Genomic DNA, 25,211 nt, shown 5'->3' with positions numbered 1-25,211 from the left:
GGTATCAAGATGGGCGCAGTGTGTGCGGTGTTGCCAGCATGAGGCAGCTGTGCGTGGGTAAAAACATATTAGGCGCCCATCAAACCGTCAAGCACCATCACCAGCCACCTACTGCGAAACGGCGAAATTCAAACTTCATCAAACTTCAGAGTGAAAGAAGCACCAGTCGTCAATAAAAACAAGATGATCAGAATCAATAGTGGACTATAATACAGATTTTTGACTTCCGTCGTCAATAACAGAGTAGCTACGGTCAGATAAGGGTAACAAGCAGGGTAAATAAAAGCAATAAAAGGATTGGTAAAACTACAAAGGTCGAGAGATGGATATGAGACCGAGGACTTGGGTAGCACAAACAAGACAAGACAAGAGAATCCTGGAGAACGACACAAACGAGACTACAATCCGAAATCATCACATACGAAATAAGCATTAACGCCTGTCCCTCCTCGCGCGAGCGAGATCGTTTTCGGGTGGGTGGTGGATGGTCGGTGGTGAGAAGTGAGATCGGGGAGAATGAACGAAAAGGGCGGGTGGTAGATGAGTGAGTGTACTACATCGTGCGCTTACGCAGCAGAGGCGACCTTCTCCTTGATGACTTCGACGATGCCCGGGTCGGCGAGGGTGCTGAGGTCACCGAGCTGGTCAGCCTCGCCAGCGACGATCTTGCGGAGGATACGTCGCATGATCTTGCCGGAGCGAGTCTTGGGGAGGTCACTGACGATATAGATCCGCTTGGGCGCAGCAAAGGGACCGATGATCTTGCGGACTTGGAGGATGAGCTCCTTGGAGAGGCCAGCCTCGTTCTCGGGGTCGAACTTGAACTCACTGGAGCAATCGAAAAATGGATAAGTAAAAGGGACCGTGGGGTCATACGAAGATGGAAATACGCACGGCTTGAGAGTGACGAAGGCGTAGACGGCCTGGCCGGTCAGTTCGTCGGCGGTACCGATGACGGCGGTCTCAGCAACTCCAGTGTGGGTGATGAGAGCGGATTCGATTTCGGCGGTGGACAAACGATGGCCAGAAACGTTAATGACATCTGTAATGACACCATCAGTGAGATCGACGTCATGGACCCCAATGAGGGGTCGAGGAATGCAAATCTACGTACCATCAACACGACCCTTGATCCAGATGTAGCCGTCCTCATCACGAGCAGCGCCATCACCGGTGTAGAAGTAGCCGGGATAAGGCTAATAGAACCATTAGTTCATAGAGTTAAGAAGCGTTAGTTGAAGCTACGAACCTTCATGTAAGTCTCGAGGTAGCGCTGATGGTCTCCGTAGATGGTTCGAGCGATAGAAGGCCAGGGATGAGCGATAGTGAGAACACCCTCGACATCATTGCCCTCGAGCACCTTTCCAGTGGTAGGCTCCAAGATGGCGGGCTCAATACCGAAGAAGGGCACAGTCGCGGCACCAGGCTTGGTCTCGATAGCACCGGGGAAAGGAGTAACGACGATGGAACCAGTCTCAGTTTGCCTGAACAATCAGTCAGAACGCATCATGTCATGTAGTAGGTGAATGTACTCACCAGAAGGTATCAACGATAGCACACTCGGTCTTTCCGACGTGCTCGTTGTACCAGTGCCAAGCCTCGGGGTTGATGGGCTCTCCAACGCTTCCCAACACACGCAAACTGCTCAAATCGTGCTTGTTGACGTGCTCGTGTCCGAGGCGGCGCAAGAGTCGGATAGCGGTAGGGGCCGAGTAGAACTGGGTGAGCTTGTACTTCTCGACGGTCTCCCAGTATCGTGAAGGAGTGGGGTATACGGGAGTGGACTCGAACACGGTGGTGGTAACGCCAATAGCGAGAGGACCGTAGACGATGTAACTAGAGGAGAGGTCAGATAAGGCCAAATACGAAGAAAGAGATGAGACGCACGTGTGGCCCGTGATCCAGCCAACGTCGGCCATGCAAGCGAACCTGTCGTCGGGGTGGACATCGAAGACGTATTTGACAGTCAACGCGGCGCAGAGTAGATATCCACCAGTCGTGTGCACGACACCCTTGGGTTTGCCAGTCGAGCCAGAAGTCTAAAGTGATAGATGAGCGATTTTAGCCATTGTTCCAAATCGCGTTCAAGTGGATAGCACGTACGTAGAGGATGAAGAGAGGGTCCTCGGATGCCATGACCTCGGGAGGGCAGTACCTCGGCACCCTGGCGACCGCCTCGTGCCACCACACATCCCGACCCTCAGTCCACGGAACCGGGTTACCCGTCCTCTTCAACACCAACACCTTCTCAACCGCCGGGCACTCCTTGAGGGCCGCATCCGCGATGGCCTTGGTAGCAATCGCCTTCCCACCGCGCCGCCCTTCATCGGACGTGATGAGCACACGCGATTTGCAATCTTGCATACGATCACGCAATGCTTCGGCCGAGAAGCCAGCAAAGACGACGGAGTGGATGGCGCCGATGCGGGCACACGCGAGGAAGGCGGCGATGGCTTGCCAGGTCATGGGGAGGTAGACGGAGACGGTGTCGCCCTTCTTGACGCCGAACGACTTGAGCACGTTTGCGATGCTGCAGACTTCCCGTAGGAGTTCCGCGTAAGAGATCTCCCTTCCCTCGCCAGGTTCATCTGCTTCGTAGATAATCGCGGTCTGGTGAATGGATGGTGGTTAGAAGATGAACGAAGTGAATAAGAGAAGAGTATAACACACCTTTTCCGGATGTTTGAACGCCCAGCGGTCAACGCAGTTATAGGAGGCGTTCAAACCACCCTCAGGGAACCAAGCAATGTCGCCATTCTCGAAGCTGCCCGAGCGGACAGTATGGAATGGTCGATCCCAGTAAAGAAGCTCATGAGCTTTCTATATGATCGAAGACACGAAATAAGCCCAAGGGACAGAAAAGAACTCGAAGCGCAGAAGAACACACCTTTGCCCACCACTTGTCGGATTCGTGGCCAATGGTTTCCCGGTGCTGGCTTCGGTAATCGTCAATATGGGAGACATGGGGCGTCTTGCAGCCATGCTTGACGCGCTTGGCGATGGGGTGGGGAGCGACTCGGATTGGACCTTCGGACATTGCAGAGAGCGAGGCGGTGGTGGGATGGGAGGGGGAATGAGGAGAGTTGTCGTATTTGGGCGGCAAACGGCTTTTTATCGACGCATTAGGGGCTTTCCTTTTACGTCCGACACTCTGATCATGCGACCACCGTCTTGGCGCAGGTTGGGTCAGAGTTATTTCTGTTTCGGCAATGGCTCCCCATCCCGCTCGGAGCAACCTTACGCCTCTCCACATCATGGCGTTAGCCCCACGTTATCGGCAGCTATGGGGACGCCGCGGCCACTTGGCGATGAGCCCGTTTAACGAGGGTCGATGGTGAATGATAATCCAGGTAATTGTGCTAGGGTTTTATGTTCGTTATCTTTCACTTTTCTCAGAGGAAGTCACAAGGTCGAAGGAAGCGTGGTGGCGGTATGTAGGCTATGTTTGATGATGTGGTTCTGCCGTACGACTGGGCCAGGCACGCGCGCGCTCCTATGGAAAGCGGGATCGGATTTGCGGGCAAAGCGAAGATGCGGGGCAGATGGGTTGATCTTAGAACCGTTTAAGAGAAATGGAAAATCCCCAAAGCAACGGTCTGCCAGTGATCCCCTTGACCTGAGCCAGCCATAAAAAGATCAAGTGCACCACTGGATGACTTCCCGTAGCGAAATTTAGTCCAAGTCTACTTTTTCTAAATCCAAAAGACCCCGAGGGGTTTGTTCGAGATAAATTTAGTCCCCCGTAACTACGTTTTCTGTCTGAGAATAATACAGAATATTCCTCTTCAAGTCCTGGCTTGGCATGATTGCCTCTTGTCGCGTCGTGGATACGTTGCTCAATGTCTCCTGAGCTATTCTTCGTCTTAGACAAGGTATTCGACAACGAAGAGGAAGAAGTGGCCGCGGGGGCACTATTGGCCATCTTGCTGGTGGTGCTGGGTGCTCCTTGAACGCAATGAGCGACACCGCGAACATACTTGACGCGCTTCGACCTGCTGGGCTAAGAGCGAGCCAAGACAGGGACGATGCCCCAGAAGGAAGGCCAAGGTGATGGCCGGGTCCTTAAGCAGGTTTATTCGAGCGTTTAGAACTATTTAGAATCTGGAAAGGGGGGTAGGGGGCCTTTCCAGATTCTAAAATCTGGAAAGACCTAAAACTTTCCCATGAGCGTCATACCTACCATTTGGAGACTCGGCATGGCGGCATCTGGCCTCAAAGCTCCCGATCAACGTTTAGAAATAGTCTGGCTGGACTAAATTTCTCTACGGGAAGTCATCCACTCTTCTGCGAAGGGAACGGACGAGTAACCTGTTTTGGAGGCTGTATTGAGAATAACTCTAGAGTTAGTCTGAAGAACTTACAAGATTGTCAGCTCACAAAGGTAGCTATTTTTGTCGACTTTTGGACACAGAGAGCATGAGGTGTGATACTCCCAGAATCAAGGCAACCCTGTGACGAGCGTCGGACGAAATGTTTGAGCCGCATTCCGCTAGATTCCGCCCGTCCAAGACTGACCGTCTTAAACCTACACCCGTGGATCGGATGCACAAGCGCCCAGGCGAATGGAGAGTTACGTATGGGGTAATCGCGAGTCTTGACGAGAAGCTTGACTTTGAAACGTCTAAATACAAGGTTAGTTGTCTTCGCCTATAGATAGTAGAGTTACCATTGAAGCCTTTCGAAGGATGTCGCGAATGCGACTGGTAGAAAGGCGCGCGCTACGGATCGTCGGGCTGAGCACAACATGTCCTATCCGCCCCGCCATCCGGGCTCTGATGCATGATGTCCAATTAATTCAATTCACCAACTTTCTCAGCATTTACTCAAGCATCTCACCATCCTCTCGTCCCGCAGAACGCGGGACCCCATCATGCACGATGAAAGCAGTTAACCGTGTCAGCGGAGCGGAATACCAGTGGGATTCTGAGGCTCGGCCAGATAGGATGTACAGCTGTGTACAGTCACCTAAGTAATCGGAGCAGACACCCTCGGTCTGAGGAAATCCTCAGGCCATCCTATGTAAGCTATCCCAAGGATACGCTCGGGTATCGCCAAAAACACGTCAAGTGGGTGTGATCGGACCAGCAATTGGTGACAAGTATGGTCGTAAGCCAGCCCAATCGAGATAACGATGGGAGCACCGTGTACGGTTAGCAACCAAGTCTCCGAGTATCCACTTACCAATTGAGTGTAGATACGTATGTATGTAGCCGCCGCCGATGTCCAAGGCGGGCGGGTCTGGGGAAGTGGGTTTACCCCGCATTTTCTTTTTGCTGCGACAGGAAGCCAGGGAAATTGAAATTTGAAGTGGAGTGGGCTAATCACGGTTTGGAGATTCAGACGGTGATGAGTGGAGATGACGATGTGGATTAGATGCGGAACTCCCGCTGCAGACTCTGGAGAACCCCCCTTTATGCCAACGCTTGTGGACTCTTGGATCGCAGTTGTCTGTGGAGAGACCAAGTATTTCGGAGGTTGGATGTTTGAAGTGAAGAGTATTTGATGAGGTGCAATGGGCGAGGGGAGGCTTCCGAGGACGGCATGAACGTTCACTAGAATCTTCTGACCACGATGTGGGCGCTAAAGAGTTCCACATCCCTTCCTTCAAATTCGTCGTCGTACATCATAGGCAAAAGAATGCAACATACGCTCGATATCCACCATTCGCAACGGTAAAAAGACCGTTCGTTACAGTATGATTTTCCACTACGCCCCAGACTCCGAAAAGAGAGAATGACGAAGACCCAGACCATTTTACTTCCATCCATATCCAAGTACTTACCTACTACATACCAGGCAGTGCGGGGCGATGATAACAATTACGACCGAACGCAATTGGCCCATTTTATGTCTTAGACTCTGGGCTTCGTACGCAGATACGGTAAGCTGCCGTGCGCTTGGGACTGGATAATTTATGTGCGAGTGGGAGGGATGACGAATGTGTGTGGGGTGAGTGCATGTGGAGATTATTGAATACTGAAGTTCGACTTGGATGATCAGCAGGTACGGATACGGATAGGAAGGGGATTTGAGGGGAAGTTTGAGTGTGGGGTGGTGTTATTGGTAATGGGAATGGGAAGTTGGGTGGGGATGTTCGAGGGCTACGAGATTTCGATGAATGTGATGCTCTTTATAGAGGTACGCAGCGTCAAAGGTCGAGACAAGGAGACCATTCGATTCGAGTCTTTCAGCAGTACGGGCAAACACGAGAGGCATCGAACGGAGACCGGTCTTTACAGTAAAGGGTCCGTTTCCTTCAAAAGGTATAAGAAAACCACCGGCGGTACCGTCACTGAAGTCGCCACGCGAGTTATGCACATACAAAAGCACCTTCAATTATTGGGGAGCACATGGTACACCGACAGTGGTTGAGGGAAGGAAGAGCAGGAATAGGCAGAGTGTAAAACGAATAGGCTGATCACGAACGAAACACCGTGATTTCGAGCCATATTCTCAAAATCACAATCAAACCCAGAACCCTAGCCAAAAGCGTCAAATACGTAGTCGCATAGTACTAGTAGTTTGTTCGCCCATTACGAGTTGATTCGAAGCCGATGCTTCATACATATCCCAAAGAAGCTCAGGCAGGTCAAGGAACAAGGCGGCCGATGCTCGTAGACCAGAGAAACTGATAGGCATATTGCGGTACAAAGAAAGTCCAGCCTGACCTTGGGGGAGGGACCGATCCTCCGATCCTCGTGAGTTGGAACGGTCGAGTACACCGGATATTTGCACAGTGCGGTGTATATAGCGCTGAAGCGGTCGGAAGAGTAATATACAAGACAAGAAGGACTACCAGAGCGACAATTGTGGATAGGAGATCATGACCTTGCATGATATCTCTCGAGATAAAACGCAAAGCCCTAGCCAAGCATGCAGCCAGAGCCCGCTCATAGTACTTGGTAGTACCGACACACACTATAAAATGATTTCGAAGCTGATGTTCGCAACGCAAAGCCATCCAGAGTGGTTCAAAGAAATCGCGGTACCCAGCCTGGAAGAGGGAGAATTACTACCTTCTGACAAGGCCGCACACATAGCAACCTTCCCCTACAAGATGATTACGTTCGAAAACGTCGTCGAAGGAACACGAAGAGCAAATCGGAGATATGTACCAAGTAGTACGTTCTTGCATTCACGGAAGTCAGAAGGAAGCAACGGAAGAGCGTTGGGCGAATTGGTGGGTGCCGCCGAGTCAAGGATGAGCCAGGAGATGCCAGAGAGTCACGGTGGATTTCGGAGATGTGGACTCGGAGTACTCAAGAAAGACGTTTGACAAACGGCGCTCGGAGAGCCAGCAACAACCCCGAGAAACCTTTGAACACAGTCCGGAGTTGAACGTCGCCCAACGAGATGAAGGCCGAGATGCAAAGAAAAGATTGAAGTGGAGGCTGGCTGGTCCGTGAAGGCGGAGTCGGACTTGATCTTGGCAGCGGGGCAGGGTCACGCGTTGTCACAGCGCACGTGGTGTGACACCCCGACTGTGTGACGCGCTCCATTGGCTGGTGGCGCGTCATGAGCTGGTGGCGGGCTGAGCGCAGACCATCTCGCCTGACGACGTCGACGACGTTTTGAAATCCAAACTTTACTCGACTTGACGCTGGGCTTGGATATCTGACGACAAATATCTAGGCGATCCTCTTGAATTACCGATACGAAGCCATTTTCCGCTGAGATTCCGAATCCCGACTTACGCCCCACATACCCAGTAAAATCCTCGTATCATCGGAACCTACATACGAACAGCCAAAATAACAAAGCGCATCTAGTCAGCTTCTTGAGCACTGCATATTGCCAGCTGGACAGCTATATCCGCTAAGCGCTAAACGCTAAACGCCATGCCACCAACCCCGACCCGAACATCGTCTCGCCGCGCCAGCGCAGGAACGAAGAGGAAGAATTACGCCGAGGACGAGGACCACAGCGACGAACAGGCTACTTCACCAACGCGCAAATCTGCTCGGGCAAGAACTGTCAAGTCGAAGGCGAGCAAGAAGGAATATGATAGTGATAATTTGGACGAGGATGAGGATGAGGAGGTGAAGGCGGTGAAGAAGAATTCACCTAGGAAGAGGCGCAGGGTTGGAGAAGACAAGGAAGAGGATGCAGACGGGAAGGAAGAGGAGTTGAAGGAAGAGAAAGCTAGAGCATCAGCTAGTTCAACTAGGAAAGGTACGCTCGTCCTATCCTTTTTCTCTCCCATACAACAGCGAAATGAAACGATTGGTTCTCGGTTCACCCCAGCCCCCTCTCGCAAGAAGGCCAAACCTACATACGACAGCGACGCTCTAGACGACGAATCCGCTCAGGAAGAGGATAATTCAGAGTATGACGAAGTGGATGACGACGACAAAGAAGAGGCGAAACCCAAGTCCAAGTCCAAGCCGAATCCAGCCTCCAGATCACCAGCGAAGACCAAGAGCAAGTACTTCTCACCTCGGAAGAAGACCGCATCCTCCAAAGCCAAGGATGAAGACGAGGACGAGGAGTTTGACGATGTGGATTTGAAAGAGGGCCAGGAAGTCGTTGGAGCGGTCGTACAGGCTCCAACCACCGGGCGAGGTGCGTTCTCCATACCTCATACTACTATATCTCGTCTTGTCTCCTTCGCAGGAAGGAAGCAGGTTAAGAGTGATGCGAACTGAATGCTGACCTTGACCGGTTGTCATGTTTGTAGTCCCGCCAGGCCGGATATCCCAGAACACCCTGGACTTCCTGACGCATTTGAAGGACCCGGCGTGTAACGATCGGACATGGTCCGTTTCCTCTCCCTTCCTACACAACGTCCTAGTACTGACACAGAAGATGCTTTAGGTTCAGGCTACATGGTACGCGTCGCCCCATCGATCTCCTCCCGTTCTCAAGACTCACTGACGATCTTCTCTTCCTGAATTGCTTCATATTTCCGCCTTCTGGTGCGGCGGTGCCCTCGTACTTTAATTACGCCCTTCAGAACCCGTCTACCGCGTCGCCGAAAAGGAGTGGAAAGACTTTGTGGAGAAGTGGCAGGACGAGTTGATGGCAGTGGACCCGCAGATCCCGCAGTTACCGACGAAGGATGTGATTCATAGGATATATCGCGATGTGAGTACATATTTTATCGGTCTTACCTTCAAACGTTCTTTGGAATCCTTGGGGACCGCTCCGTGCGACTGTATTCTTGAGTCCGTTTTATAACTGGTGCTTCGCTTGGGCTTATTCGACTGTCCATTCACGCATGGCTCAGGAGTTCGTACTGACCGCGCTTTCAGATACGTTTCAGTAATGACAAGACGCCTTATAAACGCGGGTTTTCGGCTACATTTTCTCGAGGTGGGAGGAAGGGTGTCTTTGCGAAATGTACGTCCTCCCCATGTTCTTCATCTTTACTGTTACTAATGCCCTCGGGTAGATCATATGTAAGTACGACCAAATATCCATCATCGACAAATCAAACCAACCGCGTTTTATGATGTCTTTTTTAGAGCAGGTGAGAACTCACTACCCATCGTGGTTGGAGCTGTGCGGATGGGCGCTCATCATGGGCGACCTGATTGTTCGCCTCCTTGTGTTGTATGAAACTGATGAATCTCTCGTGATCTTTCTTAGTGAAACCTGGTGATGAAAGTTTTATTGCTGCTGGGTTGTGGTGTCCAGGGCGGAACGAGTTGGCTAATATCAGGTTAGTTCTGGGTTCACGCTTTCTATGTGAATGCGAGTGAGATCCACTGACGCCTATCAACTCTCGCCTTGCTATCTTTCGAATTCTGCATCCCTTCATTCGGAATCATTCCATTCTGGAAACAACAATCACTTTATCCCGCCCATCTCGAAACATCCGCTACTTCCTGGCCTCGTTCGCGACCTCCGTCCGCTACTTCATTCCATCTTTCGATGTGCAGGACCAACCTCCAACGTGATTCAAGGCGCTTCAAAAGGATCCTTTCTGCGCCTGGGTTTGTAGAGCTTTTTGGGAAACCGGAGCCCCATCCCAAAGGAGCGAGGCAGAGTATTTTTGGGCATGAGGATGAGTTGAAGGTTGCGCCTAAGGGGGTTGATAAGAACCACAAGTACGTGTTGATATTCAATCTTCACCTGTGTTCGATTGTACAACGATAATTCTGGCTCGTCTTCGTTTGGTTTACAGGGATATAGCGATATTGAAGTGCCGGACGTTTGCTGTTGTGCATACGTAAGTCTTTCTCTTTCCAGTCCTCTTTCGTTGTGGTACCCCTCGCTCGACGTGGGTTGTACGCCCTTATTGTGGCTTTTTGGCGCCCGTTTTGCACTTTTTTTTGGCGCCTGTTTTTACACTTTCTTTGACGCCTGTTTTTCACTTTCTTTGGCGCCTGTTTTCCGGTTCATTGACGCCAATCTACCCGTTCATTGACGACGTCATATCGGGCCCGCGCATACCCTTGTTTCCCCTCACGCGTAGTCTAAGCGATCTCGCTTCCTTCATTCGCGCCTATGTGATCTCGCTTATTGCACACAAACCCTTGCTTATTCCATCTTAATCCCAACATCGTTCTGATCCCTCACAACGTTTGAACTTTGGACATCTCACAATCGTTTTGGGCTTCTCACATGGTTTAGCGTTTTTGTCTTCTCACAATCGTTTTGATTCCTCACAATCGTCTTGGATTTCTTCTCACAATCGTTCTGGACTCCTCACAATCGTTTTGATTTCTCACCACGTTTTCTTGATACACACAGATTCAAAGACAGCGAAGTTCTCGATCCAGGGTTTCAAAAGACCCTGGCTGGGGTTGCTAGAGTGATGAAACCGTTTGTGTATATGTGCGTCATGACCGGTGTTTTTCTTTGGGTTTTTTCGAACACTCATTGAATGTTTGTTTTGTCCGTTTTTTGTGTTCTGCGACGATTTTCGTGTTTGCGACGATTATATGTTTGCTTGTCTTTTTGTGTCTGCGACGATTCTATGTTCCGCGTGGTTGGTTTCTGCCACATAGACTCAATGATCTTTTGACGGTTGGTGGTGGACAGGGAGGTGGGAGTGATTCAGATGATGACGATGATGAGGAAGACGGGGGCGAAGGGGACGAGGGAGAAGGGGATGAGGGAGATGAGGGCGAAGGGGACGGGGACGCAAGCGGAGATCAGGTTAGGGATGATTAACACGGAGATGAGGATGGGAGTGATGGAGATAACGATAGTGACGAACAGAAATAGGAGACGTCGAAGGGTAATTGACAGCTTGAACGAGCTGATGTTGACGTCAAGACCCAAGATGGAGGAAGGAAGAGGAAGGTCCTCCCGTTTGTATGTGCATATAGGTATGTAGTGTGAAGTGATAATTTAGTATAGAGTGAAGCGATTTTTATCTATCCCCGTTGTTTGAAATGGCGGGAAGATTCGCTTCATTATACCGGTATTGGGAGGATTATCGATGCTTTGGGCAGTATATGGGGGATTATCGATGTTCTTTCATGCTATTGTGGTCATGGTGGGATAATTGACGGTTCTTGGCTCTTTCTTCACAATAACATTGACACGGTAGGGCTACGGGCACTGTGATTCTTCGCAGTAACAAGCATAACCGACAGGATGCGGGGTGTGGTTCTTGATTCTTGAGGTTTCTTACAGCGCTAGTCTGACGGCGGTATACCAATACGGGTCGGAAGAATCGAGTCTTGGCGGGGTTGGACTAGATTACCGGTGGGCAAAAGGTCATGCTGGGAGTGGGACAAGTACGTAGTCTCGGCGCCCTTCAAACACGCTGAAATTGTGTTACCAGCGCCGAAAATAGATTTCGAACGCTGAAAATGGGCGTCGAAGGACGTGTGGTGTGTCACTGTGTTCCCCGAAGTAGAATCGAGCCGCGCTAACAGCGGACCACGGATCAGGGTTGCCACGAAAGAGAAGAAAATTGTTTGAGAGGCCGGCGGCGGTTGTTGTTGTTGGATGGTTGTTGGTGGTGCCATCACCCTTTGCCCACAGACCGAGCGAGGGCTTGAAGGACAGCTTTTTTCTCCGAGTTTGACGTTTTCTCTGTGTCTTGACTCTTTTCCCCGTCGTCTCCCTTTTCATGCTTCAAGATCCTCCTTGAACCTTCCTTCCTCCTTTTGCGTCTTTTGGTTGTCGTTGTTGCTGTTGCTATTACCTCCTTAAAGTGTGAGTGCGTTCTTTGTGTGGTTGTTGGTTGGGTGTGGCAGGATGGGAATAGGACCGTTGGCTGACTCGGTGGGAGTAGATTTGTTATTTTTTATAGACCGCAAAACGTCGAGAAGACGACACAGTTTTTTTGTTGCTTGCTTGTGCCTCCGCCCACAAGACGCGTAGCTCAGGATGCTTGCTTCGCCGGTACCGTCGAAAGGGAAACTAAACGCTAAACTTACACCGCCTATCCCCTCATCCTCCTCCGGTGTTGCTACCACCGCTTCCTCGACCACCTCCTCTACCACCATAGCTACCCCCTCCTCCTCCACATCAGCCCCGCGCATCGAACCCACCGCCCAATGGAAATCCCAGCTCCGCCGGCGCATCGACGAGAACCTCGACCAACTCTTATTGGACGCCAAACGGTCGTACGAGCACAAAGTTCATACTTCGTCCCTCCTACCCAACCATACGGTGGAAGTGGAGAAGAAGTTGTATTTCGATTATTTGCAGACGATACAGGATTTGAAAGCGTTTGCAAGGGATGAGTATAATTTTGCGATTGAGAGGGAGAGGAGAGAGATGGTTTGGTGTTTGGAGGCTGAGGCGGGGGGACATGACGGTGGGGGAAGGGATGGAGTAAGGGAGGGAAGAGATGAGGGGAATGGGGCAGGGAAGGAGGGTATTGTGGATGAGAGTTTGAAGGAGGAGCAGTATGAGATGTTGAATGCGTTTCATTTGGAGATGGAGAGGGCGCGGTTGAAGGCGGAGATGATTGAGAACCCGCAGTATGATGGGTACGATTATCAGCACGCCCACCACCACCACGGCCAGCACTACGACGAGCACTACGATTCCCAGTACGACGACGACGACGGGGATGGGGAGTTGGTCGAACGGGAATACGACGAGGACGAGGAGGAGAGGGAGGCACCGGGCACGCCGGTTGTGCTGGCGCTGAATGCGCAGTTCCAGGAAGAGCTGTCGCGGTTGCTGTCGGTGACGCCGTCGCCGCCTCACTCGCCGCGCCTCCCGGCTTCGCGGTCTCTTTCCCCGTCCCCGTCTCCATCGACATTCACATCGCAATCCACATCGCCTTCCCTATCCCCGTCTCTAGGTCCATCCCCGGATTCCCAGGTCCCCTCGCTGGAACTCTCCCCGTCCCCGCCTTCGACTCCGCCGGAGCTCTCGTCGGACGAAGCGGGCGGGACGTCCTCCGTCGAGTCGTCGATTATTTTCACGCCGCAGCGCTCGGTTATTGATGAAGAAGCAAGGTTGCGTGCGGAGAAGCATAAAGAGCAGCAGGAGGAGTTTCATCGACGTGCGGAGGAGATTAAGAGAAGGAATGAGGAGAGGAAGAGGATGAAGATGAAGGAGAGGGAGGAGGCGAAGGCCAAGGGGGAGAAGGAGAAGGAAAAGACGCCGAAGAAGGGGGAGGGTTTGGAGCAGGAGAGGCAGCTTGTGGTCAAGCCCCAGCCGAAACAGCTTCAGCTGCAGCAACAGCAGCTACCGCGAGTATCGACTGCCCCGTCGCTATTCAAAGCTGCCCAAGCGGCCAACGCCACCTCCTCTGCGCCGCCTACAGCCACCACCGCCAACTTCCCCTGGACCCCGAGTCGCAAACATACAGCCTCGGCTGCGTCGTCGAGGTACGCGTCGTCGGTGTCGTCTACCGATGATGTACCGCGCCGACATGATCTGTTGTTCTCGGAACCGCGTCATCGTCATCCGCCGTCGACGCACACGCCGTTCTACCCTTCTGCGTCGGCGTTTGCTGCCTCGTCTGCTTCTGCTTATACTCCCGTGTCTGCATCAGCTTCCGCCTCAGCGTCGGCATCGGCGGCGTCGTCGAAGGCTACTTCCCCTGTTCCGTTCACCAACCCGTTCTTCATCCCTACTGCTTCGTCGTACGCGGATGACGATGATGATGACTACGAAGGGTTCGACCTTGACGACGACGATGGCTTTGGTCCTAGCATCAGCACAGCCAGCAAAAACCCGGCCTCCACCACCAGCAAAAACTCCACCACCTCCTCCTCCACCACCGCCCCCGTCGCGCGCTACCTCTCCCAAGAAGACCGTATCCGCATCTTCATCTTCCACGAGCAACAATGGGCTCGGATCGCCGCGTTCCCTAAACTTACTTGGGGCGATTTTCCGTGGCCTGTCCTATCATTTGGAGGGCCGAAGGGGTTGGAGGAGTTGGCGGGGGAGAGGGTGAGGGAGTATGTGTGGGGTGTTGTTGAGTGGGAGAGGGATAAGAGGGATAGTGTTAGTCGGGCTAAGGAGGGTGGTGTGGGCAAGGGCAGGGATAAGGATAAGGACCTAGAAAAAGGCTGGACGCGCGAACGTCTCAGAGACCACCTCCGGAAGTGGAACCCCGAGCGATTGGAGAGTCGGTTCCTTACCCGTGTGGAGGAGGGGAATGGGGAGAGGGAGAAGGTGCGCAAGGGGGTGAAGGTTGTGGTGGGGATTTTGGGTGAGATGGTGGAGGGGTTGTGAAGGTGCTTCGTCTGGTGCTCGTCGATGGTCTGGCCTGGTGATCATCGATGGCCTGGTGATGGTCGATGGCCTCCTGATCGTCGGTGTAGAGTTGGCTGGTGCCTGGTGTGGTCGCTGGTGTAGGCAGCGGTAGCTGACTCCGCAGCCCCCGTCCAGCCTGCTGTGCGGTGGAGGTTGTATCCGCTCATCCGGAGCGCGGTTGTGTTCCCCTCGCTACTTCTACTCCGAGAGGGGGACGATGAAAAGTTTGGTATATCTCTGCGCTGTTTGTGGTGCGCTTAATTCTTGTCTCCTTGCGTTTTTTTCTCTTTTCGCTCGTGTTCGTTGCTGTGTGTTGTGTTTTGCGTTTGGTTTATTGTACGATTTATTAGTTCACTTAATTCTCTCTCTGTCTGCTTGTTTTTTTTATCCCACTCGCCATCTATCTTCTCACCATCTATCCCTCGCTTTCTTTTTCCCCGTTTCTTTCGCCCCCGATATATAGACTTCATTCTTTCCCTTCCCCTCCTTGTTCGTGTTCTTTATCTCTTAACTTATCCTTATCTTTTCCGTCTCTGTCTCTCGTGCTTTCGTCTTTCGTCGTACTCTACTCTTTTTGCTATTGTGTCACTTTCTTCGCTTCTATAGATAGACTTCCTTTTTCTTTTGCATTTGTTTGAGCATTTCATTTCGCATCTAGCGTTACCCCCTCTTGCATTCTTTTTGCCTTCATCTTTGTGCGTTCGTTCTTGTATCTCTTCCCATCGCCAGCCCGCTCGAGTTGTTCTTTTAGCCTCTCGCGTTGTCGAGGTTCATGGTTTTAACGACCCGAGTTGTCGATGCGTTTCCGAGTGTTTCATCATCTATGCCCCTTTCCTACCTCTATCTCTCTATCTCTGTTTGTTCGTTTGTTGTAGCCTCTAGCCCGTCTCCTTTTCTTTTCTTTCTTTCTCTACTTGTGTCTGTTGTTGGGTTACTACCACCTACCTACCTACTATGATGTCCTGCTCCTACTACGACCACCGAACTATAGATCTATGCCAGCCTTTTCCTCTCGTTTTTGTTTTTTTTTTTGGTTAGATTTTGTGTTAGATTTTGTGTGAATCGAGTCTGTACCCGGTACCCTCGTCTCGTCGTAGCCTGGGATTTCGGTACGATTCAGACTTCTTACGGACATATAGATTGTCGGGGGAATGGCCCCAACCTGATGGTGAATTGATGGGCGCCTAATGTTTGCCCACGCACAGCCGCTTGACAGCCGCATGCTGGCAGCACCGCCCACACTGCGCATGTCAATCTTGATACCTTATCGTCATCTCGTTCCAGCGCACTCGCTACCCTACCGCCCTTCCTTGGTCGCCACCTGAGCGTTCTGCTGGATTGGACTTGGATCAGGTGGGGTACAGAGAGATAGCGTCACTTGCTGCCTTCTGACACGGGTTACAGGACCGTCAAGTATGTCCAAGTCTGTTGCGGGAAGGAATAAATCGCTGGCTGCTGCGCGTAAGGCGGGCGGCGCAGTCCCAAACGTCAGCCTGGGGGAAGGAAACACCATGGCCGGGGGTACAATAATCGGAGGAGATCATATCACCTATAACATCCATCCCAGCGCCGAACGTCCAGACTCAACCGAAGATCGTGGTGCGTATCTGACCCAACAATGGAACCACCAAACTGCTGTGAACTTACGACCTACCTACCCAGACGCTCTGATATCCGACATTACGACTTGGTTCGATCTCAAGTCGAACTCGAGGGCCATTCACAACGATGTGAAGAAGAAACGGATCGCTGCGACAGGAAATTGGTTTATCAACAGCAAGGAGTATCAAGAATGGAAAGGAAAAAAGGGCGCTGTTCTCTGTGCTACTGGAATCCGTAAGTTTACTTGCGTTCACAGCAGTAACTATCGATTCTGATGGGATTGTAAAGCTGGTGCTGGCAAGACTGTCTTGATGTGAGAGGAGCGTGTGGTTCCCGTTCACCCATCGCTGACTGATTCCTAGGTCGCGGGTCGTCGACGATCTCCAACCACTGGAGGAAGCTACCGACCAAAGGATCTGCGTACTCTTCGTCTACAACCGCTACAACGAATCACTCTCGATTGGCGACATCGTGAAAGGGTTCATTCTTCAAATTCTGCAACGTCACAAACACCTCGTGGACCTCGTCAAGCCCCTTTACCAGCGTGGTCGACTCGAGAGGACGAACCCCTCTGACGAAGATCTTCTCAACATGCTCCTCAAGCTGGAGGGCCACTTCGACCGTATCTACTACGTCGTCGACGGTGTGGATGAAGTCGATCGCAACTATCAGTTCGACCTAATTCTGGCCCTGGGACAGCTACAGGGGAACCTGATCTTCGCCTCCCGCCCTCTGGAGGACCTGAAGACGGAGTTGAAGAACGCCAAGTATTTGACATTGCTGGCGCAGGACGAAGACCTCCAACTGCTCATCGATGACAGGCTTAGGAGGTACAAGGGCCTATGTCGCGTTTTGGAGGACCACGAGTATCGGGAGAAGGTCATTAGGCTGATAGCTGACAAGGCAGCTGGAATGTAAGTGGCTCGTGTTTGTCTGTTTGAGGGCCAACCTAACACGACTCTACCTAGGTTTCTCCACGCAGCGTTGCAAATCGAGGCCCTACGCAGCTGTTTGTCACTGGCTGCCGTAGAAGCGAAGCTCGACCAGTTTCCCGCAGGAATAGAGGGGATGTATGCTGCCAGCCTCTCTCGGATTGAGAACCAGGACCCGGAGCTCGCGCAGTTGGCCAAGCAGGTCCTCTTTTGGCTCGTCTTTGCCCGTGGGTCGTTGTCGTTGCGGGACCTTCAGGCCGCGCTCGGTGTGAACCCGGAAACATACAGTGTTGAGAAATCGCGTATGCCGGACAAAGACTCGATTGTTGACCTCTGCTGTGGTCTCGTCGAGCTGGACACAGAAAGTGACGTCGTTCGACTCGTCCGTGAGTGCTGTGCCTGTATATCGCTGTATGATTACCTGCTGACACCCTTCGATCTAGACTTCACGGCTAGAGACGCACTGGAACCCCTCTTGCTCAAGGACTTTCCCCAACCCCATCTCTTCATCAGCAAAGTGTTGGCGCAGCGGATGGTCGACAACAATCTGCCTCGTTGTACCATCGTAGAGCGCGAAGCCTTTGACGCCCTCATTCAGCGGGAACCGCTCCTGGATTACGCTTACCGGCACTGGGGCACCCATGTTCTGGAGTGCGGAGATGGACCGGAAGCTGTCGACGCTGCAACGGACTTTCTGCGGCAATGCACCTCATTTCCCTCCGACCTCCCATGGAAAGCCTTGGACCTAGTGAAGCCACTTCACGTCGCTGCCTACTATGGCATCTCGATTTACTTAGACCGTGTCTTTGGGAGTGTTGTAGACCCCGATAGCCCGACAGCACAACATCCAACTTCGCACGGCGGTTCACCCCAGCCAGTGGCTCAACGCATGGAGAGTATTGGCATCAATGACACAACGGTGCTATGTTCGACAGCACTGATTATGGCATCCACTCGTGGTCACACCAATTTTGTGAAACAAATTCTCCAAATTCACGGCATCAACGCCAATGCGAGGGACAGAAGGGGTAGGACGGCCTTAGCCCAAGCGTCATTACTGGGACACGGTGAGGTCGTCAAACAACTCCTCCAGGTCCCTGGCATCGACGTCAACGCTGCGGACAACGACGGGTGGACTGCGCTCATGCTGGCCTCGGAAAACGGTCACGATGGAGTGGTCAGGCAGCTCCTCCAGGTCCATGGCATCGACGTCAACGCTGCAAAAAACGACGGGTGGACGGCGCTCATGGTGGCCTCGCAAAACGGTCACGACGGAGTGGTCAAGCAGTTCCTCCAGGTCCATGGCATCAGCGTCAACGCTGCGAAGAACAACGGGGCCACTGCACTCATGCTAGCCTCGCAATACGGTCACGATGGAGTGGTCAAGCAGCTCCTCCTGGTCCATGGCGTCGACGTCAACGCTGCTGACAACGACGGGTGGACGGCACTCATGGCAGCCTCGGCATACGGACACGATGGAGTGGTCAAGCAGCTCCTCCAGGTTCCTGGCATCGACGTCAACGCTGCGACCAACGACGGGTGGACGGCACTCATGGCAGCCTCGCGTCACGGTCACGATGGAGTGGTCGAGCAGCTCCTCCAGGTTCCTGGCATCGACGTCAATGCTGCGGACAACGACGGGTGGACGGCACTCATGCTGGCCTCGGCATACGGACACGATGGAGTGGTCGAGCAGCTCCTCCAGGTTCCTGGCATGGACGTCAATGCTGCGGACAACGACGGGTGGACGGCACTCATGCTGGCCTCGCGTCACGGTCACGATGGAGGGGTCAGGCAGCTTCTCAAATGCGGGGTTGACACCAATGCAGCCGACAACCACGGCAATACTTCCTTGATACTGGCGTCCTTCGGGCGCCACCAAGGCATTGTAGCGCAGCTCCTCGAGTGTCCAGGGATTGATTTTGAAGCTGCCAACAAAGCTGGAGACACAGCTCTATCTACAGCACAGACGGAAGGACACATGAGCATCGTGGAACTGCTAACTACCTTCATTCGAAATCGGTCAATTTCCGACAGTACCGCCACGGGAAAGAAAAGGCGTCTCATTACTTCTCCTAGTGATCTTGGTACGTCTACCAAGAGAGTTCGCTCATAGGTTGCTGCACACGATCGGCGTTGTCCTTAATCTTCACCCTTATTATACGATTCGACAAGTGGTTTATTCAAGCATAAGTAGCGACGTCGAATAGATTTTGTTCATTCTTTCAGAGTCCTGACGCTTAATCATGTAATGAATGGTTTGCTTTTCAACGTAACGGGGGAAAAGAGCTGTCCTGTACAAGGACTTTGTGGTCAGGAGCTTCAACTACATTAGATGTAGTGTCTTTCCGAGTGTCCCATGAGTCGAGAGGTTGGGGGTCTTAATTTTCCAGCATTAATGGGGTAGTGGTAACCTGGATCGTTGCCACAGCGAGAGCTTGTCTCGATCCCCGATTCCCTCTTAATGCATTTCACATTTCCTTTAGTTCCTCTTTTTCCTCTCTCAGATTCCGCCAACCATTGTGAACGTGTTTTTACTTAATTTGAAAGCGAGGCAGGGTACTTTGGGGGAAGTGGAATGCACCGAGTTGTATGGGCAGACAATTCATGCGAAGAAACCGAAAGTAGGTACAAAATGCTATGAAGGACCATGTGAAGAGAACGAATGCATAGAAAACTGTTTAAAGAAGTGGAACCTGGGACCCGAAGAAAAACTTGCTCTCGGTCTCTCCTCTTCCCTCTATCGATACACACTCAGATAATTACGTAGCAGTCACCCTTGCCGCCTCAGGAACAACCATAACTGGCACCAAACCAGCTTGCTCCGCCTCCGCAAACTCGGGCGTCATACAAACCGGGTTCTTCGAAGCCTGAAACACGAGTAGAATGACGATGAGTTCAAACTATAAACCAAAGCCCTCCAAGTTGAACTGCTCACCGAGGTACTAGTGAAACTAACAGGTCCACCAGGGGAACTATGCACAGGAGTGTACACAGGACCCGTATACACCGCGCATGCGCCGGTGCAGCACTCCTGTGGGGCACCCAAATCGCATTCGGCGCCGATGGGTTTGCATTGGTTCTTCGAATCCGAGGGGTTGCCGCCGGGACAGCCGCCCATTGGGAGGGAGGGGTTGAGCCAGGCTCGTTTGGGACAGTTGCGGCCGTCTTGGGAGGTGTTTTTGGTCAGGCAGGAGCCGGTTATGGGGTGCTACAGCGTGTGGGCGAAGGTTCAATGAGAAGGTTTGTGGTGGAGGAGAGTGGAGGGATGGGACGTACGTATTTGCAAGGCATGTCTGGCATGTTGTTGTACCTATTAGTGGGGAGACGAGTTTGTTAGAATTGTCCTTAGTGTGAAGGTGGACGAGTATGAAGTATAAGACTAAAGGACACATACTTGCATTGGAAGTGACCCTCACCGTTGAGTCGTTCCATCAACGTGACGGGTTGGTCGGAGGTGGAGGTTTGGGGGCAACACCAGAGTTCAGCCTATTCGGTGTCCTGCTATGTAAAAGAAACGCTTCCAAACTAGAAGGAGCTTACCTGATTGAGCATCGACCAGGTTGAGGCGTAGGAGCCGACTGCGAGAGCAAGGAGAGCAACGAGGGTGGTTTTCATATTGAAAGATTTCCAAAAAGTTGAAAGTCAGGTTTGGTGTTCACGAAGATGGAAGTGAAGGGTAGTTGAAGTTCTTGGTCTTGTAAACCGCCAATGGAAACCAAGCTGCGAAGAACCTGGGAGTTGGTTCGAAAAGCGCAGATTGACGAGTCTTTTTATACCAGGTCCCAAGAGGTTTGCCGCCACCCTTGCGGTCAGAGACCAGCTCTTGAACCAAGTCTGAGCTGGGAGACCCTGGCAGCCGCAAAGCTCAATTCTGAACATCGCAGGACCCAGCGCTCGATCAGCGAGATACACAGTCTAGTCAGTTGCCATACAAGGAGGTCGACTTGCCGGATTTAGGAATGGTGGTCACCTCTGGCCTCTATCTTCTCGTGTCCATTCTCGTGGACCTGAGTGAGGTAGGTTTGATGTTTGGCCCGGAGGAGGAGAGTTCTCCTGGGTACTATGAAGATTGTCTGGTACCACGAATGCGCCATCCGAGGACACAATGTCAAGCATTAATGGGGTAGTGGTAACCTGGATCGTTGCCACTCTAACGAGTTCGACTCGATCCGCCGGGGGTTCGATTCCCCCTTGATGCAACTCTTTTTTGTTTTGTTTCTTACCACTTTTTCCCTCCCAGTTCAATAACACATTGAACGTAATTCATGATTGTCCGCCGTAACGACAAATTCACTAAGTCAGAACCACTCTCGATAGCCAAGTGTCGCGTCGCCGAGTATTGAATAACACACCATGCACACTTTCAAGCCGATCGATGTTTGAAGCGAGGATGTCATACGAATAGTACAGGGGAAATTTCTAGCTATAATAGTACACAATCATGGTACACGGTATAACTATTACATAGATGTGCACGTTACAAATGTTTAGGATAGTTCGTCGAAGATTAATCAATGGACATAGCTGAACTGCAGGTGTTACATTGCCTGGACGCAGCAGCGGCGCCAGACTTCCTAGCGTTTTTCAAAGCAGTGATGAGCTGGACCATGCCCTCGACAGTGTCTGAAGAGCTATAACCGTCCTCGCCTTCCGAGTAATTTCCGATCGACAGTAGATTGGGGAAAACAGTGTCAAGGAATGTCGCGATAGTGATATGAGTCGAGATCTTGAGGGGTGGAGGCGATGGACGGCCGTATGATGGGCGGTCAGTCGCAGCACGTATATGAAGCGAGCGAAGGGGGTGGTTGGTCGCGGTGTAGTTGAAAGCGACGAACCCGAGTTTGATACACATGCGGAGATCCTCGAGTTTGGGGCAGGCATTGGCCAGGGTCCACAGACACTCGACGGTGGGAGATTCTTTGCCAGGCGAAGCTGGAAGGACAAGGGTGACGAGGTCGGGGAAAGAGTGCGCGATCTTGTTGATGAGATCGTCTGTGCCCGTGAATGATGTGAATTGAAGACGAAGATGTTGCAGGCCTCGGATGGAGAGGAGAGGTCGGAGAATAGGCAATGAAAGCTGTCTGCCGCTGCTGTCGGTGACTTCCACGGTGGTGATGGCACCAAACCGCTCGGCGGTGTGTTGGAAGGAGAGAGCCATGTGGCGTGACCATTCACCCTCCCCGGTATATATGTCCGACTCCTTGTCGAGACGCAAGTGGATGTACTTCACCTTTGTATTAGATGGGAATTGGGAAAGGGTCTGGGCGAGGCCTGCAACGTTCCCACCGAGTTCGAGGTTGGTCAAAGAAGGGAAGGTCATGGGCGCATTTGGTTTAGTGGTCGTGATATTAATAGCATTTGTCGCGAGGGATGAGATGGAAAGAGAAGAGAGCAGTGGTAAGCGGGCAGCGTCGTTCAGAATTACCGGTGACAACTTGAACGCTGCAAAGTCTAAACTGAGCGCTGCGACGCTTTTGAGGTTGAACACCACCGACAACTCGGGGGGAATGATTTGACATTCTCCTCCTTCAATCTCGACGGTTTTGATATTTGGCAGGCGGGAGGGGTCTCCCAGAAGGTCGGTTAGAATTGTATGCGGAACCCAGCGCGCGAGTCGGATATTCACTCTTTGGAGAGAAGGACCAATCGCCAGAGATGGGGCTCGGGGATCTATAAGATTTCGACAACGGACAGTGAGAGATTGGACCCGGGGAAGGAGTGAAGTTGAGTGGTGGGAGATACGCTGGTACAGGTCGAGGTCCATCACCCGAGAGTCATCTGGGAAGGTGATAGATTTCACTCGGCTTCCATATGCCATGAGTTTCTCCCAGCTTGGACTTGTAATGATATCATTAACTGTCTGTCGATAGAATTGTCAGAGACCAGCCATTTCCGTTGAGTAGTTTCCAGGTAACGTACATAGCTGTAACGGTCTGCAGTGAACCCGGGAAGGAGCTGGATCAATGGTTCCAGGGACCTTGGTAGTACGCTCCAGAGGACATTTAAAGCTGGGTTAAGGAAGGCCTTGCACGTCAGAGCCAGATGAAGTAACTGGTGTCTCGGGGAGTACATGTTCGGCGAGATATCGCGTTCTGGATCGTCGTAAAAGATAAGCTGGAAGATCACATCAAGTAGGTCATCGTTCGAGAGTACTTCGTTACGAGGATCACATATAGTGAGAGAAGACATTGGTGGTGGTCTATGAGGTTCAAGGAAGCCGTGAGTGGAGAACAAAGGACGGCGCTCGGCATCACTCTTTGAAGCGGAGATTTAGTATTTTCCCACAGTCGATCCAGGAACAGCCGCCGTCATCGCCAACAACAACTGCGACCACGACCACCACTATGTCTTCATCACGGCAAGGGCAACGCGTTGAGGACATCTACGAGCAGCAGAACGACCAGCGGCTAGATGAGCTACACTCGAAGATCCGGACACTTAGAGGGGTGCGCTTCATATTGTTCCTATTACCCTGAACTATTGTTCTGAACGGGCGAATAGATAACCAACGACATCCATGACGATGTAGAATCCCAGAACCTGATCCTCGACCAATCTGTGAGCCTACCAGGCCCTCCTACATGAAAACCGAGAATAAACGAATCCATGAAACCGTGTAGAACGATCATTTCAGCTCATTTGGGACGGCATTATCTCGAACCTCACAGCGAGCCCGAGAAGCTTTTGGTCTCACAGGCGGCGTATCGATCTTGAACAGACCATGGAGACTGGCTATGCTAATTGTTGTCATCTTCATCGGACTCTGGTTGGCGAGTAAAGTGGTATTCTTCTTCTGGCCATCCAGCCCCCCAGCATAGGACTGGGCCCATTTCTGTAAGCACCTCCTTTCTATATCTTCGCCACAGCTTTGTTAACGCTTCGTGTGTGCTCAGATGTATGCTATTTATGACGATATCTGACAGCATGTCAGTGCTCCATTATACCCTAATGCAACCACATTCCTACCCCCTCGTCTTCCCCGGTCTCATGCGAACGTTCGACTGGCGCGTACGATCTCTCCCGGCGGCCCCTGTGTAAACGTCCACCATAAAGGCATCTAGACATACATTGCCACTTTCCAAGATTAAGCTGGTCCTGATGAATCCCGCGTTAACCGACATGATGGACTGGCTGCGCAAACGCATGACACAGATCCAGTGGCAATCAAGACCAACAGGTATATTTCTACAGGCTATTTACTGACGGCGAGGATGACCTCTGGCGAAGTTGGTAGTCTTTCCTTAACTGCTCGATAATCGACCATCCCTCTTTGCCCTTGTCAGCGACATCCGACTTTCGTGGCTCGTCGACGGTAACTTTTGGGAGGTCGGGGAAGAGCCTATCCAGGAAGAGTGCATACTCCCGATGGGAATCGACAGGGAATCTTTCAGCTCGGGTGTCGTCGAGGCATAAATTTTGGAGACACGAAGGTTCTTTATATGGCGGTGGAATATCAGGGGGAAGCATTGAGGGAGGGAATACATCGCAACGGAAGGAGGAGTTGATGGAGAGCCTGAGGGTAGTCAGTGATTTCGCATGTAAGGAAACATGATAGAGGGAAGCTAGAGTCAAGGGGTCACCAATCCAGGCTTTGATCGCAAGGCTTGTGAGAGGGACGCTCTTGCGCTGGGACGCGATTAACGTTTCGCGAAACCAGTTGTCGGCTTCCCGGGAATCACCTGTGCGATTGATACATGCGAGCACAACCAGATGCTGGAGGTTATCGAGGCGTGAAAGCCTACAGAGCTTCTCAATGGGAAAGGGCAATATGGTCGCGTCGCCAATCCAAAGTAACTGAAGGTTTCCCTTGGATGCCTTTTCTATGGAAGCAATCACCGGATCCCACCGTGGCATCCGAAGCTTGGTTAAACGAATTACTTCAAGCTTCAGGGCATTGGACTCGACGGAGGAGAAGGTATCGCTGTGCGTCGATAGGGTTTCTTCGTCACCCGCAAAGCAGGTAGTGATCTGTTGTCCGCGTACCACCCTGGTCCAATGCGCAATCCTCAGTTGGGAGCGAGGTACGGGAAATTGAGACACCATGAGCACGCT

General features: G+C 51.9%; 10 protein-coding genes and 1 non-coding gene across 11 annotated transcripts; 6 read left to right on the top strand and 5 right to left on the bottom strand.

Annotated features, from left to right (window-relative positions):
- Positions 1-175: 175 nt before the first annotated feature.
- CC1G_09467 (acetate--CoA ligase) lies at positions 176-3,037 on the bottom strand (the record flags this gene model as incomplete). The annotated part of the gene is made up of 9 exons (XM_001840531.2): positions 176-828; positions 895-1,042; positions 1,115-1,196; positions 1,250-1,484; positions 1,537-1,836; positions 1,888-2,039; positions 2,104-2,610; positions 2,671-2,820; positions 2,888-3,037. 9 exons carry the CDS (start codon positions 3,035-3,037, stop codon positions 567-569), a joined length of 1,986 nt encoding a protein of 661 aa, XP_001840583.1. The 3' UTR covers positions 176-566.
- A 1,235-nt stretch (positions 3,038-4,272) lies between these two features.
- On the bottom strand, positions 4,273-5,263 carry CC1G_15611 (hypothetical protein; the record flags this gene model as incomplete). Its single annotated transcript, XM_002911023.1, has 4 exons — positions 4,273-4,320; positions 4,530-4,621; positions 4,837-4,965; positions 5,182-5,263. The coding sequence occupies 4 exons, from the start codon at positions 5,261-5,263 to the stop codon at positions 4,273-4,275; spliced, it is 351 nt and encodes a 116-aa protein (XP_002911069.1).
- Positions 5,264-7,838: 2,575 nt separating this feature from the next.
- CC1G_09468 (hypothetical protein) lies at positions 7,839-10,098 on the top strand (the record flags this gene model as incomplete). The annotated part of the gene is made up of 7 exons (XM_001840532.2): positions 7,839-8,562; positions 8,678-8,756; positions 8,815-8,915; positions 8,954-9,084; positions 9,252-9,339; positions 9,589-9,661; positions 9,918-10,098. 7 exons carry the CDS (start codon positions 7,839-7,841, stop codon positions 10,096-10,098), a joined length of 1,377 nt encoding a protein of 458 aa, XP_001840584.2.
- Positions 10,099-11,005: 907 nt separating this feature from the next.
- Positions 11,006-11,877, top strand: CC1G_15610 (hypothetical protein; the record flags this gene model as incomplete). Its single annotated transcript, XM_002911022.1, has 3 exons — positions 11,006-11,262; positions 11,587-11,690; positions 11,861-11,877. The coding sequence occupies 3 exons, from the start codon at positions 11,006-11,008 to the stop codon at positions 11,875-11,877; spliced, it is 378 nt and encodes a 125-aa protein (XP_002911068.1).
- A 411-nt stretch (positions 11,878-12,288) lies between these two features.
- Positions 12,289-14,601, top strand: CC1G_09469 (hypothetical protein; the record flags this gene model as incomplete). Its single annotated transcript, XM_001840533.1, has 1 exon — positions 12,289-14,601. One exon carries the CDS (start codon positions 12,289-12,291, stop codon positions 14,599-14,601), a length of 2,313 nt encoding a protein of 770 aa, XP_001840585.1.
- Positions 14,602-16,133: 1,532 nt separating this feature from the next.
- On the top strand, positions 16,134-19,235 carry CC1G_09470 (ankyrin repeat domain-containing protein 28; the record flags this gene model as incomplete). Its single annotated transcript, XM_001840534.2, has 7 exons — positions 16,134-16,221; positions 16,285-16,458; positions 16,513-16,537; positions 16,587-17,138; positions 17,193-17,542; positions 17,600-18,945; positions 19,194-19,235. 7 exons carry the CDS (start codon positions 16,134-16,136, stop codon positions 19,233-19,235), a joined length of 2,577 nt encoding a protein of 858 aa, XP_001840586.2.
- A 683-nt stretch (positions 19,236-19,918) lies between these two features.
- Positions 19,919-20,774, bottom strand: CC1G_09471 (hypothetical protein; the record flags this gene model as incomplete). The annotated part of the gene is made up of 5 exons (XM_001840535.2): positions 19,919-20,026; positions 20,095-20,367; positions 20,436-20,469; positions 20,554-20,645; positions 20,700-20,774. 5 exons carry the CDS (start codon positions 20,772-20,774, stop codon positions 19,919-19,921), a joined length of 582 nt encoding a protein of 193 aa, XP_001840587.2.
- A 497-nt stretch (positions 20,775-21,271) lies between these two features.
- CC1G_20226 lies at positions 21,272-21,358 on the top strand. Its single transcript has one exon. It is a non-coding gene; the product is annotated as a tRNA-Gly (tRNA).
- A 308-nt stretch (positions 21,359-21,666) lies between these two features.
- On the bottom strand, positions 21,667-23,348 carry CC1G_09472 (hypothetical protein; the record flags this gene model as incomplete). The annotated part of the gene is made up of 2 exons (XM_001840536.1): positions 21,667-23,019; positions 23,079-23,348. 2 exons carry the CDS (start codon positions 23,346-23,348, stop codon positions 21,667-21,669), a joined length of 1,623 nt encoding a protein of 540 aa, XP_001840588.1.
- A 155-nt stretch (positions 23,349-23,503) lies between these two features.
- Positions 23,504-23,744, top strand: CC1G_09473 (hypothetical protein; the record flags this gene model as incomplete). The annotated part of the gene is made up of 2 exons (XM_001840537.2): positions 23,504-23,605; positions 23,661-23,744. 2 exons carry the CDS (start codon positions 23,504-23,506, stop codon positions 23,742-23,744), a joined length of 186 nt encoding a protein of 61 aa, XP_001840589.2.
- A 600-nt stretch (positions 23,745-24,344) lies between these two features.
- CC1G_15609 (hypothetical protein) lies at positions 24,345-25,202 on the bottom strand (the record flags this gene model as incomplete). Its single annotated transcript, XM_002911021.1, has 1 exon — positions 24,345-25,202. The coding sequence occupies one exon, from the start codon at positions 25,200-25,202 to the stop codon at positions 24,345-24,347; it is 858 nt and encodes a 285-aa protein (XP_002911067.1).
- Between the last annotated feature and the right edge of the window lie 9 nt (positions 25,203-25,211).

The sequence above is a fragment of the Coprinopsis cinerea genome (genome assembly GCF_000182895.1).
Source record: "Coprinopsis cinerea okayama7#130 chromosome 6 map unlocalized cont3.6, whole genome shotgun sequence".
Classification (NCBI taxonomy): domain Eukaryota; kingdom Fungi; phylum Basidiomycota; class Agaricomycetes; order Agaricales; family Psathyrellaceae; genus Coprinopsis; species Coprinopsis cinerea.
This window is presented reverse-complemented; position numbering and strand designations above follow the sequence as displayed.